General features: G+C 40.1%; 1 protein-coding gene across 5 annotated transcripts in view; it reads left to right on the forward strand.

Annotated features, from left to right (window-relative positions):
- The window catches only part of KIF26A (kinesin family member 26A), a 98,405-nt gene that overhangs the window by 70,346 nt on the left and 14,642 nt on the right, over positions 1–13,417 (forward strand). For all 5 annotated transcript variants that reach the window (XM_083839432.1, XM_083839433.1, XM_083839434.1 and 2 more), the window contains one exon: positions 12,048–12,257. In XM_083839432.1, the coding sequence (XP_083695558.1) occupies positions 12,048–12,257 (210 nt within the window). The remainder of the gene's footprint in view (positions 1–12,047; positions 12,258–13,417) is intronic.

Here is a 13,417-nt window from a genome sequence, read left to right on the forward strand (position 1 = left end):
GTTTGCAGCCTCAGAGCAGACTCAGTGCATACGTACTGGCTTCACTGAAGCCAGTTAACATCACTGACAGCAATATTGACAAAGGTTGTTTTGTCCTTTCCTATGTTCAAGTTAGAGACAGAATTTCTCTGACTTCATTGGTGCAAAACCAATGCACATACAGGTGTCGCCTTTGTCAGAAGTAGTCTCAGTTACCGGCAAGGCTCAGCTGCTGGTGCTGTCTGTTTGCTTTGGATTAAGGAGATAGGCAAGGGTGCTTGGTTTCCCTCTGCTTCACATGTCAGTGTAAACCAGAAGTAATTCTGTGGAAATCAAGTAGCAGGAGAGAAATAGATGTCTCTCTAGCTTGGGAAATCCAGCACCTTTCAAACTGTAACATTCATGCTAATTTTATTTAAAATTAATTAAAATACAACCTAATTACTTAGAGCTTTATTCATATTTATAACTGTTTAATCACCCACATGACAGAGTCTGAATACTTATTTACATAGGTTACAAGAGATTAGCATTTGAAGATAGAATTGAAGTACCTAATGTGCACAGGAAAGCTAAAACATGCACCTTGACTAACCATATAAATTAGCATTAACACAGAGATCATCAGCCTAAATACTTGCAACTGACACTGTTGCTCTCAGAGAATACTCTGTATTCTCTTAAGCCAGTGAGTTTGTGATAAATAGAAAACAAAGCTGTAACTGATGCTATCTTTAAGCAGGTGGAAGTACCGATGAAACTGTGTTTTCTGCTCCTGTGTTTAAAAGTGTGTTAGAAAAAAGGGTGCAGTATTAAATGGTGGAATGCAGCAAACGTGACAGTAATGTACAGGTTCTCAGGTGGAAGAAGAGTTTGCTAAGGAACATCCTTTCTGTGTGTATGTTTTGGCAGAGCCCACTTGTGCCTGCCTCTTTTCCCTGAGGTTTAGCACTTGGCTATGACATGAGGAATGACGGAGCAGTGCATTTCTGAGGCTCTTTGGCTTAGGAAGACCTTTAAACCATGCTTATATCTCCCTGTGTTGGCAGGTCAAAGAACTGTCTCTGCACCTCACCACACTCATGTGCTTACAGCTATGTGTAAGCAAGGGACTTTAGCATTTTTCCTATGCTTTGGGCATGGTCAGTGGAGTTTATCTCCATGACTTGTGCCACGTAGAAAACTGGTTTTCCTGGTGTCTTCAAAAAGATCAAAAAAGTCTAGTGAAGATCAAACGAATAATCCCAGATGGTAGAAGATTATATGCCTTGGGTCGTGTGGTCTACCTACCTTTTTCATCAGTGAGCACAGAAGAGGGCTTTCAAAGGGAAAAGCTCTACCAGAATGCAGAGGAGAAGGTCAGGAACTTGTGCCAACCCACAGACCAGGGATATGCCCACCTGCTCAGTTGTGTGATCTTCTCCTTCATTATGGAATATATATATATGTCCACATATGGCGTGCTGGCAGTGTGGGTGACTTTTATGGATCAACAGGCAGTTGTCTGACCCTCAGATATCTTTGCTGTGTGAGCTGAAAACGTTATTGAAGGTGCTGTTTGTTTTGGGCCCAGAGTTCTAGCTGTGGACTTCTCACCACATACTTGTTGACCACCATTTGGAAAACCCCTGCACAGTGCTGTGAAGTGCCGTGCTAGAGATAAGAGCTCTCTGCTGATAGCATCAGCCCTTTGGTTCTTGAGTTAAGATCTAGAGCATGCAGTGGTGACGGGGTCTGCTAGTTACTATTTGTAATGCTCCCCAAAATATAAGGTAATAAGGCATCTTCTCTTACCCATAGTTTAAAATGTACAGTACCTCTTAAACATCTTACCTATTCCTCTTTTGCAACTTGATAAATTAGTGTTTACCTGTAAAACAACTTCAACAATGTAGCCTTTTTTTAAAAAAAAAAAAAAAAAAAGGCTGTTACTTTTTGGTCCCTCCTCTTCTAACAGCTTTTCACTTTACACTCCTTTTGGTTTTCTTTTTCCTTGTATTTTTCAATGAATTGTAGAACAGCTTGGGTTAGAAGGGACTTTGAAGATCACCCAGTTCCACCTCTCCTGCCCTGGGCAGGGATACCTCCCACTAGATCAGGTTGCCCAGGGCCCCATCCAGCCTGGCCTTAAACATCTCCAAGGATGGGGCATCCACAGCTTCTCTGGGAAGCCTGTGCCAGTGCCTCACCACGCTCTGAAGAATTTCCTCCTGATATCTAATTTACATCTCCCCTCTTTTAGTTTAAAACCATTACCATTTGTTCTATCACTGTCTGCTCATGTAAAAACCCATTCTCCTTTTTTATAAGCTCCCTGTAAGTACTGAAAGGCTGCTATAAGGTCTCCAGCTCTCTCAGCCTGTCTTCATAGGAGAGGTTCTCCAGCCCTCTGGTGTAGCTACCTATTCAGACTAGTCAAAGCTAAATCTGACTCTGAAGACTTGTAAAAACATCTCATGGTACTGGAATTATTGAGATGATAAAGAGGCAGATGAAGTTTAATGCTAATTAGCACAAGGAAAAGCAGGTCTAACTCTGTGTGCACAAATGGTAAGTTGTGAGGAAATCAGGCATGACTGTAACCCATTTTACCAGCCGTCATGGAAGCTACAGCATTATGTTTGTTACCGTGAGTCTCAGCTTCTGAAGAAATGCTTTATTGACCGTTCAGGAGGCAAGAAGGATAAGCAACTTTAGTTGTAAAGGGTCTCTTAGCAGTATGTGATAAAAAGACGTTCCTCTTCTTGCCCATATTATTTTAATAAGTCACTGGTTGTGTTTACCTTTACTGGCTTTCTTCCTTACCATAATAACTTTCAAGAAGTTTATTAAAGAATGTGGTAAGAACTGAAGAAACACAAAGACTTCCACTCCTCTCCCATGTAAATATCTCCAGAGGACCTTCTCAGAGGAGAGCTCTTCCCCTGCAGGCAGGAGCAGCAATGGTGTGCTTTGCTGCCAGTACAGGCCTGGACCTAAACTCCTTTTGGAAAAAAAAAAAAAGGCTTCTCCAAACATCTGTACCTGGAAGTTTAAGTTCCTTATTTGATGCGCACTTTCAAAGCTGCCCTACCATGACTATTTGCTTGTCCTGATAAAGAAACTTCTTTATGGCCAAAACACAGGTTCAATGGAGAACTTTCCCACGCATTAAGGCCTTTTCATTGGTTTCAGAGTTAAACACGTGAATAAGAGTTATTCTGATCCGAGGTAGAGGACAGCTGAATTTAAGTAAGTCACTGAACGGAGCATAGGCAGCATCAGGACTACCTTGGTTGTTTCCGTCGTGATTTGGAATCAGTCCGGCTGACAGGTCCTGTCACTGTGGGACCCTGTCTTAACTTGTGAGCTCAGTGGGTGTTCAGGGGAAGGAAGTGGTTTGAATTCTTGCTTTCTCTTGCTATGTGACTATAGCAGGCAGTAACTATGTATTGTCAGAACTGCTGGAGGAGGCAGGAATCTGAAAAGACTGTGATGGCCAGAACTTCCACTTGAACACAATTACTGATGTGAGCCCAAGGTCTAGAGTTGTTCGTAATCTATCATCTCCATGCATATCATACGGTTCTGCTGTGATGAAATACTGCTTTTAACTTTTGTTGTTAGTGACTTACTACAGCAGAGATCCTATGTGTATCTTTTGCAATTTCTAATTTCTTATTTTTTCAAGTACTGTCTTGGAATGTGAGTACTAAATGTCTTATTAATTTCTTTTACATTTCATAAATACCAATTTTTCCCTTATCATAATTTAATCAGGAGTGTGCAGATTTGTCCTGTGATTCAAATCTTTAATTAACCTTTTGCATACTTTTCTTTACTAAGAGTGCAAAAGACTATATACTCTTCCAGGTGCTTGCAGGATTTTTCCGCGTTCAGGAACACCAAGCAGAAAAAAGTTTAAAATAAATAATGTTTGGAACTGTGGGTCTTTCTGGCACCCGTGTTTTGTATGATCAACCTTAATCAAACCCTCACACATGTACAGAAATCCTACTACCAATACAAACTGAATGCTGAGAGGAATTATGTTCACTACTAATAAATGTTACATAGCAAATTTCATACCTTTGTCTTGAATGTGCCAAAAACATCAGAGTCCAAATCATTTAGCTGAATCCTACTTAAAAGGCAATGATCCAGTACAGTATGATTCTTGTAACTGAATCATTTTTGTGGTCTCTCTGGGTGTTATTAAATTTAATGTCAGAATAGTAGGAAAGACGTCTGAAAGCCATTTAATATTGTCACTGGAAAGAAGTTAGATTATGCTCAATTCCTGACATTAATGTGCTACTTAAGATAATTTATCATATTGTGGTATTAAAAAAGACATCCTTTTTACAGTGGCTGCTGTGTAGCATTCTAATTTGCTATTTTTCTTTAGCATGGTAGGAAGCCTTTTTCATGCAAAATGTTTTTTCTGCAGTTCTATTCAGCTCATTCTTTATAATACTGCATCACTTACAACAGCAGCTTTAAGTGCTTGTCTCTTTCAAGGATCCTGTCAATTTTTTTTGTTAGAATGACAGAAGCCTCCTATGTGAGACAATTGAAGTGGAGCATTTAAAGAGAACCTGAGTTGTCAGACGTGTTTCTTGGACAGGTATATACATATTGGTCTCCATTTGTGTGTTTTAGACATTTACTTTCATTTATGCTTTACCAAGCCACAGCTAAGGTACTGCTAATATGATTTACTGATCATGTAGGGTTTTCTTAAGTGTGCTATATGTCCCATTCACTGGTTCTTAGAATGGTTTGATGATGGATAACAAATAGGTACTTAATTTTGTCATCTTTATTGCTGCTTGTTTCCTAATGACTAGAGTGTTATTTCTGATATAAATCACGTATCGTACTAAGTACTCTTCAATCCATGTATGTAGACCTGTGTAGGACAAGGTTCATACCTTCCTGCTGAAATGCATTGAGCTGCTTAAACAAAAAAAATGTGAAAGATCAGATTAAAATACACAATTTCTTCTATTTTGTTTTCAATTTTTAAAAATAAAATAGTTTTCTTCATGTCTCCTGGGAGTGGAGAATCAATTCTTCTTTAATAGAGTACAATACAGAAGTGATTTTTTTTTTTAGGTTCTCCCAGGGGAGCTAAATGGTCTATGCTAGCATAGCAATTTTGCATATAAATTTGCCATCCACTGGTAGTGGCAGTATATGAAAGGCTTGTAAGAACTACCCACAGTAAACCAATTTAGCAAGGGTTATATATCTGTCAGTTACAATTAAATCCATGAAAAATATTGGCTCTGAACTAGGACTTCTGTAATTTGATTTACATTGTAGTTGAAAAACAAGTGATTTCATTGGAAAATGGCCTTCAACTGAATATGAATTCTTTGTAATATCTTGCTGAGAATTCTTAATTCAGAATGGTGGATGTCTAAGCATAGTTATGTAATTAACCTGCTGTTATACGCCATTTTGTGAACATTGGACAAAATTAACTTCCTGGCTACATGTTGCCTGTCAAAAATGTGTGTTTCAAGGGAATATTTAGTGTCTATTCAAATTTGATATAATGACATTTATTGCTAAAGACCAAATTGCTTGTTCATTTAGGGATTATGATACTACTGTAATGTAGAATATGACCAACGTTTATGGAATGGACTCCCCTATAGTGCCAGCACTTTCCCAAAATACAGACAAAGTCTGAGCTTATTCTGGGGGGAAAAAAGCTTGAGCTCATGTATTTTAAAATTTTATATGCTTTTTAATACATTCTTTCTGTTTTTTCCTTGTCATTCTATTTAATTTGAAACTTGACAACTGCATAAGCATTGAATGCTAACAAAGCATCACTATAAACACATGAGCACTACACATCCATTCATTTCTAAGGAGGTACCATATGTTACAGTTACGCCTGTGCTAACATATTTGGCTGGGTCAGGGTCTTAATTTCCTCAGCGTTCAAAATGCCATGGAGTCTAGTCATTACTTAGTGAATAAGTGGTCTTTTTCATCTACATGTCTGCCCAAAATTAAACTGTGTAGAGTATTTGCTCCAATGAAAGACAAATGATGAACTTTCTGATGTATGCAGTAGTTTTTGTATTAATCCTTTAAAACATATAGTAGAGGTCTGTGATAGTCTTTGGAACAGAATCCAAATCATCTGGTTCTTTGTTTCAAGTGTGATATAGTCCTTCCCCTTTGTCTGGTGTCAGTGTTGATAGCCCTTCCATCTCTCTTGATTACAGGGTAATAATCAATGTGAACCTGGCTGTCTTAGTCTCTTGGCTGTTTCTGTCTAAAATTGTGTAGGATTGTGTCATTCTCTCTTTTATCACTGGCTCTTTTCTCTAAAAATTCAGTCTTGGATGTGATTTCTTCTGAGATGACGCTTGCCTCACTGGTCTTTGAGGAGTTTCGTGTTCATTGACGCGTGGCTTTACTGTAGCTCCATTCAATTCAGCATATCCAAAATATAAGGGCTGTATTAGAAAAAAAGTGCTAGCTTGCCTCTGGCCATCAGTCTCACATTCATGTCTTGCTGTCAGAGTTGCCTTGAAATTTGGTTTTCACGGCTTTTTGGTCTGTCTCTTACTTCTCCCAAACCTGCTTTTTGACATTGACATATCCTTGATGTCTTTGCACTATCTTGAGCAGTCCTGCTGTCACACCCTCATCCTGCTCTCCTCAGCTCCAGCTGGTTCAACATGTGGGGGAAGGTCTGGAAGTCCCCCAGTCTCCGCACAAAGAGGGGTGTCCAGTGCTCCTGGAGGAGGTCGTAGCATGGGAACAGCAACCATCACATGGGGATGGGGCAGAAGGTCTCCCCTTGGAACCCCTAGGTGTGAAATGGGGTAAACAGTAGCAATGGCCTCTAAGAGGAGGAAGGGTTTGTATTAGCCAGGATGTGTGTTCCTCAGTTTCTGAGAAGTGTCAGTGTTTAGTTCAGAATTGTTAAAGGCGCATGTATATTTGACTTTAAAAAGGGTCAAAGATGTCAAGGTGTAGAGTTTTGGCTCTGGACTCCCACAGATTAGTAGTATTTGAGTGTGCTGCGTGGTTCTGTCATTCTCTGGTGGCCTCATCAGGTGTTTCTAAAACTATATGGAGTTTAGTCGTAGCCATTGTCCTTCACATAAAGGTTTTTTTGCCTCTCTGATTGCAAATTATTTTTTTCAGAAATCTACCCTTTTCCAGTTTGTCTCCTCTAACATTGTTTATGCATGCATAAAACAGTGGTATGACTTGTTTTTATGCTTCGGCATCCATTTATGTGATTTGCCCTTACATGGCTGGAGAAAGTGAATTCTAGCTTGCAAGTGTTTGCTTTTATAACCTTTCTTTTCCCAACTTCCACTGGAGGTTGACAGATAGACTTAAAAAAAAAAAAAAAAAGAGAGAGAGAGAGAAGGGAAAAAAAAATCCTTGATTGCTATGAATCTTTCTTCCATCCTTGCCAGTGTTGGTTTAAATTACGCCCATTGTTGTGCTGGGTGGGTGGGCCTATGACCTTATGCCACCCATTTCCAGGGCTTTTCCAAATTCCATGCGCATATATTTATTTATTAAATTCTTTGTATTTTATCAGCGTATTCAGGATGTGTTTACCATCTTCTTTTCCAAACACTTTTAATTTTAATAGGATTTCCTTCAGCAATTCTGCTGACCTCCCGGTTCCTGCGGAAACATGAATTTGGAAAGTTCATTTGAGTGTTAACCCCCCAGTGTACAAAACTCCCAAGATTAGAGTCAGTTAATTACTGAGATACTTCAGTGAATCGTGTGATTTAGGTTGTCTTCAGGCACTGAGAAAAATGTTAATAATGTGCATGTACCACAATGTTTTTTATTTTTATTTGCAAAAATTGAACTGATACAAACCTGTCCTCTTTTCCTATCAACACGCTCATTAAAACTGAGCCTTTATCCAGTATTCAGTGTCTCTGAGTATGTATGTACAAATCCTTGTATCCTTTATGAACTTTTTCCCTGTAATTCTTTTTTCTAACTCAGATCTATCTGTGACACTGAAGAAGAAATACAGAAAAGAAAGTTACAAGGAGTTACTAAAAATGCAGTTATAACAGGAAGAGTCATACCCATCACAGGAAGGATTTGGGATCTTAGCTCTCCTTACAGAGTCTAAATAGTGGTCAGGGCAGAGATGCCCTGATCCTGAGATTACTTTTCTGGAATCACCTTATTTGTATTGTTTTTCTTTGCTTTTTTTTTTTTTTTTAACTCCCTGTCCCCCTGTTGACATTCCTTCTAGGTCTCCTCTTTGTTTTCTTTCAGATATGTCTTACTTTTCCCTTTCTTCATTTGTTCTCCTCTAAATTCCTTCTCTTAAGGTTTCTTCACTTCATACAAGTGTTACCAGTAGCTGGTACTGCTGCTGTTGGAGCTGAGCACCAGAACTGGCCACACTGCTGAGTAACTGCCCACAGAGGATGTAATTCTGAGTGGGCCTGAAATTCATGTTATTGCATTTAGTTCTAGTCATTCATTTCATAAGCGAATAAAAGAATTTGAGTGCAGTACAGATACTGCTACTGTGCTGTCTAGTCATGGGCCAAAGTTACTTTAAGATTTACAGGTTCATGTGTTTTCTTGAGTCCTTCCCTCACTAAAAACCCTTGTATCTGGGTGATTTTCTGCACTGCAAGTTGCTGTCTCTGCAAATGAGCATGCCTTTTGTATTAAAAATTGATGAAGAGACCCAGGAGAAGGTGCAGTTAAGTTGATCCTTAAGGCAGGAACCATGCTGGCTGTACAGTACTCAGCTTTTTGTGCCGTGTTCCTCCTATCCCAACACAGAAAAGTACTGGGTTGAACTTCAGAGCTTTGAATACAAACCTGGCAATTAAGGTTGTTCCTGGAACAAAGGAGGGCTAGAATAATAAAAATGTATAACACCAAATCTTTCTTCTACATATTGAGAAGCATGTGCCTGCATGTGGGATCTGCCTGCATTTTAGCTTCTGCTTTTGCAAAGCGATAGGTTTGAGTAAGCTTTATTCTTGTTGGTACTTACATGAGCATTTTTAGTTCATTTCTGAGTGAAGTCAGTGCCTAGCTCGGCAGCTCAGCATTGTGAATAAGAGTGACACATTATAACCCTACAATTTCTGATAGGTAGCTTTAAACATTAAGCCATCACTTGTAGATGGATTTAGAGGGCAAAGAAACTAAATTTGAAATCTGTTTTTCTACTCTGCAAATCAGCATTTATACACAAAACACCAGAAGAGGAACTCCCTCAAGCTGCTCTTTTCTTGCCCCCTCCCATTTGTCTTGAAAGCTCATTTTCTCTGTGAAAATGAAGATGACCCTTGAGGCCCATTAAGAGTTGGGATCTGATACCCTTTGAGAAGAGATTTTAGTACCTTTCTGCTTCAGAGAGAGGGTCTCAAAAAGCTGATTTGGCACACAAGGTTTTTCTGGGGGTAAAGTCACCTTTTTGTTAGGAGGAGTAACACTGATGGAAGAAACTTGCTGTTTAGGTCAGGAGGAGACCAATTTTCTTCTTAGCCAAGCTCTGGCTGCTAGAATCTAATAATAAGTGTAAGAGAGAAAAGAAAGGATTGTTTAGGGATTTATTTTTTTAAATAGCATATATATTAAAACTAATTTTAATCAAGTGACTCAGAAGTGGGCATTTGTATGTATGTATTTATTTTTCTTTCTTTTTTTTTCCTGAGGGCAGTTATTTTTCTGAGCACTTTGGTAGCATGTCAAGGTTGAGCTAACAGGCTAATACACAAAGCTGGCTTCGTGGAGCTTTTATGGGGAAACAGCCTTGAGTCTGTCACCTCTGATGCACTTTGCTTTTGAAGCAGCTGTTTCATTTATTCTAAGGTTCAATTATTTTCTGGGACTATGTTTTCATATTCATATCAGCATAAAAGTGAAAAGAAGGGGGGACTGCCTGAGTTGGTAGGTGGAAGAATTTGCTGCTGCCTTTGGTGGAGCCTCCTGCGGTGTTTACTGGGTGGGTCAGTTGTTTCTTAAGCCCTTTGTTTGGAAAAAATGTTGGGGAAAAGCTTTTATAGCCATTTTCTGAAAATACTTTCTGTGATGGTGCTCAGCCATGCTCCTTAGTGACTGTGCAGGGGATGCCTGCATGCAACTTAGCCCCCCAGAAAGGAGGAGCTGGAAAAATGGAACAGCTGAGAAATTAAATGAAAACCTTCAAGTTACCTACCATCCCTAGTTGATAAAGACAGGGACAGTTCAGTGTGGTGCTGTGAATCACCCTGGTCTGGGCACTACATCTCACTTGCACCCTCTGGGTGCAGGTGTGCATGCCATCACCTTCTTGTCTTGTCTGATATGAACGGCAGTCTTAGAGGGTGGCTCAGCCTGCTCCAGTATTTGTTTGTTGCAATGCTGGGAGGACTGCATTTCCCTCTTGTGCTTCGCTGAAGCAATTTTTCAGCTTTGGTTCTTTCTTTACCATTATTTCTCTGGATGCAGGACTGATGGGGAGGTGCTGACTGCAAAGTGCATTTTTTTGTAAAGAGAAAAAGAATGTGACAGCATAATAAATGGACACCATTCTAATGAAATAATATTCTCAGAACATAGTGATAAATTGTTCTGGAAGATTTAAGGTTAAATTTAGCAGTAACAAGTTACAAAAACAGGAGAATCTGTCTCTGTTAGCAGTGTATGCTTTCCAACCCAGCGTCCCCATGCAACATCCACCTCCATGCTAGAGGTTGGCCTTAGATCAGCAACTCTGATCAGCGTGCTCTATTTGGTGGGTTCACCTGGTGGATTTGCAGAAGTTTGGGGGGGTTGCTATCTGTCGCTCCTCTTCCAAATCAGAAGCAAGCACTGTAAAAGGAGGACTGTACTTCATTAGGGTCAGTAGTTGCATTGCAGAAGACGCACATCCTGATGGGTGCTCTGAAGAGTGTGAATTGCTCCAGCTCTGCTGCCTGTGGTGCATTACAGCCATGGAGGCTCTTCACCCAGCAAAACTACGTTTAACGCTGGTGTTGGAGAACATGTGGTAGTTAGATAAGGACCTAATGCTGTTGTTCAGCATGTTTTTGAAGCATTTTTTTACTGGCCAGGGAGAGTCACTCTGGCTGAACATTGCTTTCCTCTAAGTTTGATCTGCTGGGCAGTGCAGAATTGACGATCGGCAGAGTGATTCACTGCTCCTGTAATAGTCATTTGCTGCAGTGCCAGGTGTGTAAAACACACTGGTTCTGACCTGAGAGCATTTCATTAAGGATAAATGGTCATAAGTGGGTGTGAGGCAGTATTTCATGTTTTTTCAAAATAAGAATATGATTTCCAGGAAGCTTAAAAGAAGCAGGTGTGCAGCCTTTGCTGAACTTGAGTGAGACCCGGTCACTTGGCTCTCATAAGCTGCTTGGGAAATCACAGCCAACATGTCTGAGCTGTCTAAAAATGATGTCTTAAAATGCCATGTGTAGGAATAAAACGTACTTTGTGAGCAGTTTCCTTTCAAGATTTTGGACCTTTTAATGCTTTTTTTTTTTCCCTTCTCTTCTTTGAAACTGCCATAAAATCTTCAACTAACCACCAAACTATCTAGCAATAACAGCATAAATGCATCTGCCTGGGAAAGCTATAAGAGAGGCACCTGTTTATTAGGGGAACATGAAAAAGGAATTGAAAGTTTCCAGATTTAGTTTGAATGCACTAGCTCTCTCAGCTTTGTGTTATTCCCATGGATTTTGGAATTGATCATTTTGTACTTTTGGTCACATTAAGTACATGGAAGGTAGGAGACTAGAGTTTCCTTTTCTTTAGGCATGGTATTACACCTACAGTGGATTATACCTGCTGATCAGACATCTAGAAATAGAAATGTTGAAATTGGAACAGAGTCAACAAAGAGGACAAAGTGCACCTTTAAAAGCTAATTCAGTGCAGACCCCAGGGTGAAAACCAGTCTGGAAAATCTGGCTCTGATTTTGTCCCACGGTTGTCCTGACACGCCTAAATATTATAAATGATCATGTCTTGGGAGGGGGAGCGGGTTTGGGAGGAATGCTTTGCATCTGTTTAGCTGGGAACTAAAGTTGTCAATTTCTTATGAACTTTTGCAGGTGAAAGTGATGGTAAGAATTTGTCCTTCTCAAGGAGCACATGAAACATCTGAATCCATGTCCTTCCTAAAGGTGGATCCACGAAAAAAGCAAATCACTCTTTATGATCCAGCGGCAAGCGGGCCTTCCAACATAGGTCACAGGAGGGGTGTTGTTGCTGTTCCAAAGATGTTTGCCTTTGATGCAGTTTTCCCCCAGGATGCTTCACAGGTATTGAAATCACTTGCATAAACCTCCTGAGTCTTCACTGAATTTCTTCACTGAAAAGGTTGTGAGGCATTGGAACGGGCTGCCCAGGGAAGTGGTTCAGTCACCATTGCTGGAGGTATTCAAAAGATGTGTAGATGCGGTGCTTAGAGACATGGTTTAGTGCTAGACTTGGCTAGGTTAATGATTGGATTTGATGAACTTAGAGGTCTTTTCCAACCTAAATGATTTGATGATTCTTACGGCCACTGTGTTTCCTCTGCCTTAAGAGTACCATCTTTTTCTGAGGATTTATATTAAAATGAGTTGCCTTAATGCATGGAAAAAAACACAGTAATGAATAGACAGGTGGGTAAACTCTTACATTTTCAGTTTAGCCAAGATGTAAAATTAAGGAATAAAAGCTGGGGAGATGGATTTACTGACTAACTTATCTCCTTGCCTTTCTCTTGTGTTAGTGAAAGACACAGCCAATTTGAAGTTCACTTTTCACTCCAGTTAGGTTTTAACCCACTTGATGACATGAAGAATGTCCTTCTCCACTGCCTTCAGTGGGCAAGGAGCACGTGCTTAATATTAGCTGCTGAACACCGCTGTTAGAAGAAGAGATACAGCTAACCCTGTGTTACTGCTATACCGAAGTAGTTAGGGAGCTTTTATATTTTCATTGCCTTTTCCAGGTTGCTTATTCTCTGTTTTTGACTGATTATTTTATATTGATTGTGGTACTGATGGTATGTGCCTCTCACAACAGTGATTTCAACATTAGCCTAAAACTTAGTGGCTTTTTCTTACAGATGATAAAACTCCCATTGCTAGCCCTGCTGCAAAGTGGGCTGGCCAGTTGCAGCCACCTTCTGTGTTGGTTTTGGCACCAGCCTTCCGGATTGCTGACGCCTGGTTTGGGCTAGGCTCTTTGAGGTGCTCGTGGTGGACCTTTTGGGTGGCCTGTTTGTGGTGTTTCTGGGTAGTGTTGGCCAGCCCAGCCACTTTTATGCAAGCGTCATTGCTCAAGGCAAGCTCACTGCTGTGCACCTGCAAACAGAGCCTTATCATTTCACTGTAGTTACATATTTAACACACACCACACACACAGCACTGCCCCACACAGTTGCCATACCTAATAGATCATCATATTGTATATTTGAGACCTTCACTGATGT

Source organism: Anser anser (genome assembly GCF_964211835.1).
Source record: "Anser anser genome assembly, chromosome: 5".
In the NCBI taxonomy this organism is placed as follows: Eukaryota; Metazoa; Chordata; class Aves; order Anseriformes; family Anatidae; genus Anser; species Anser anser.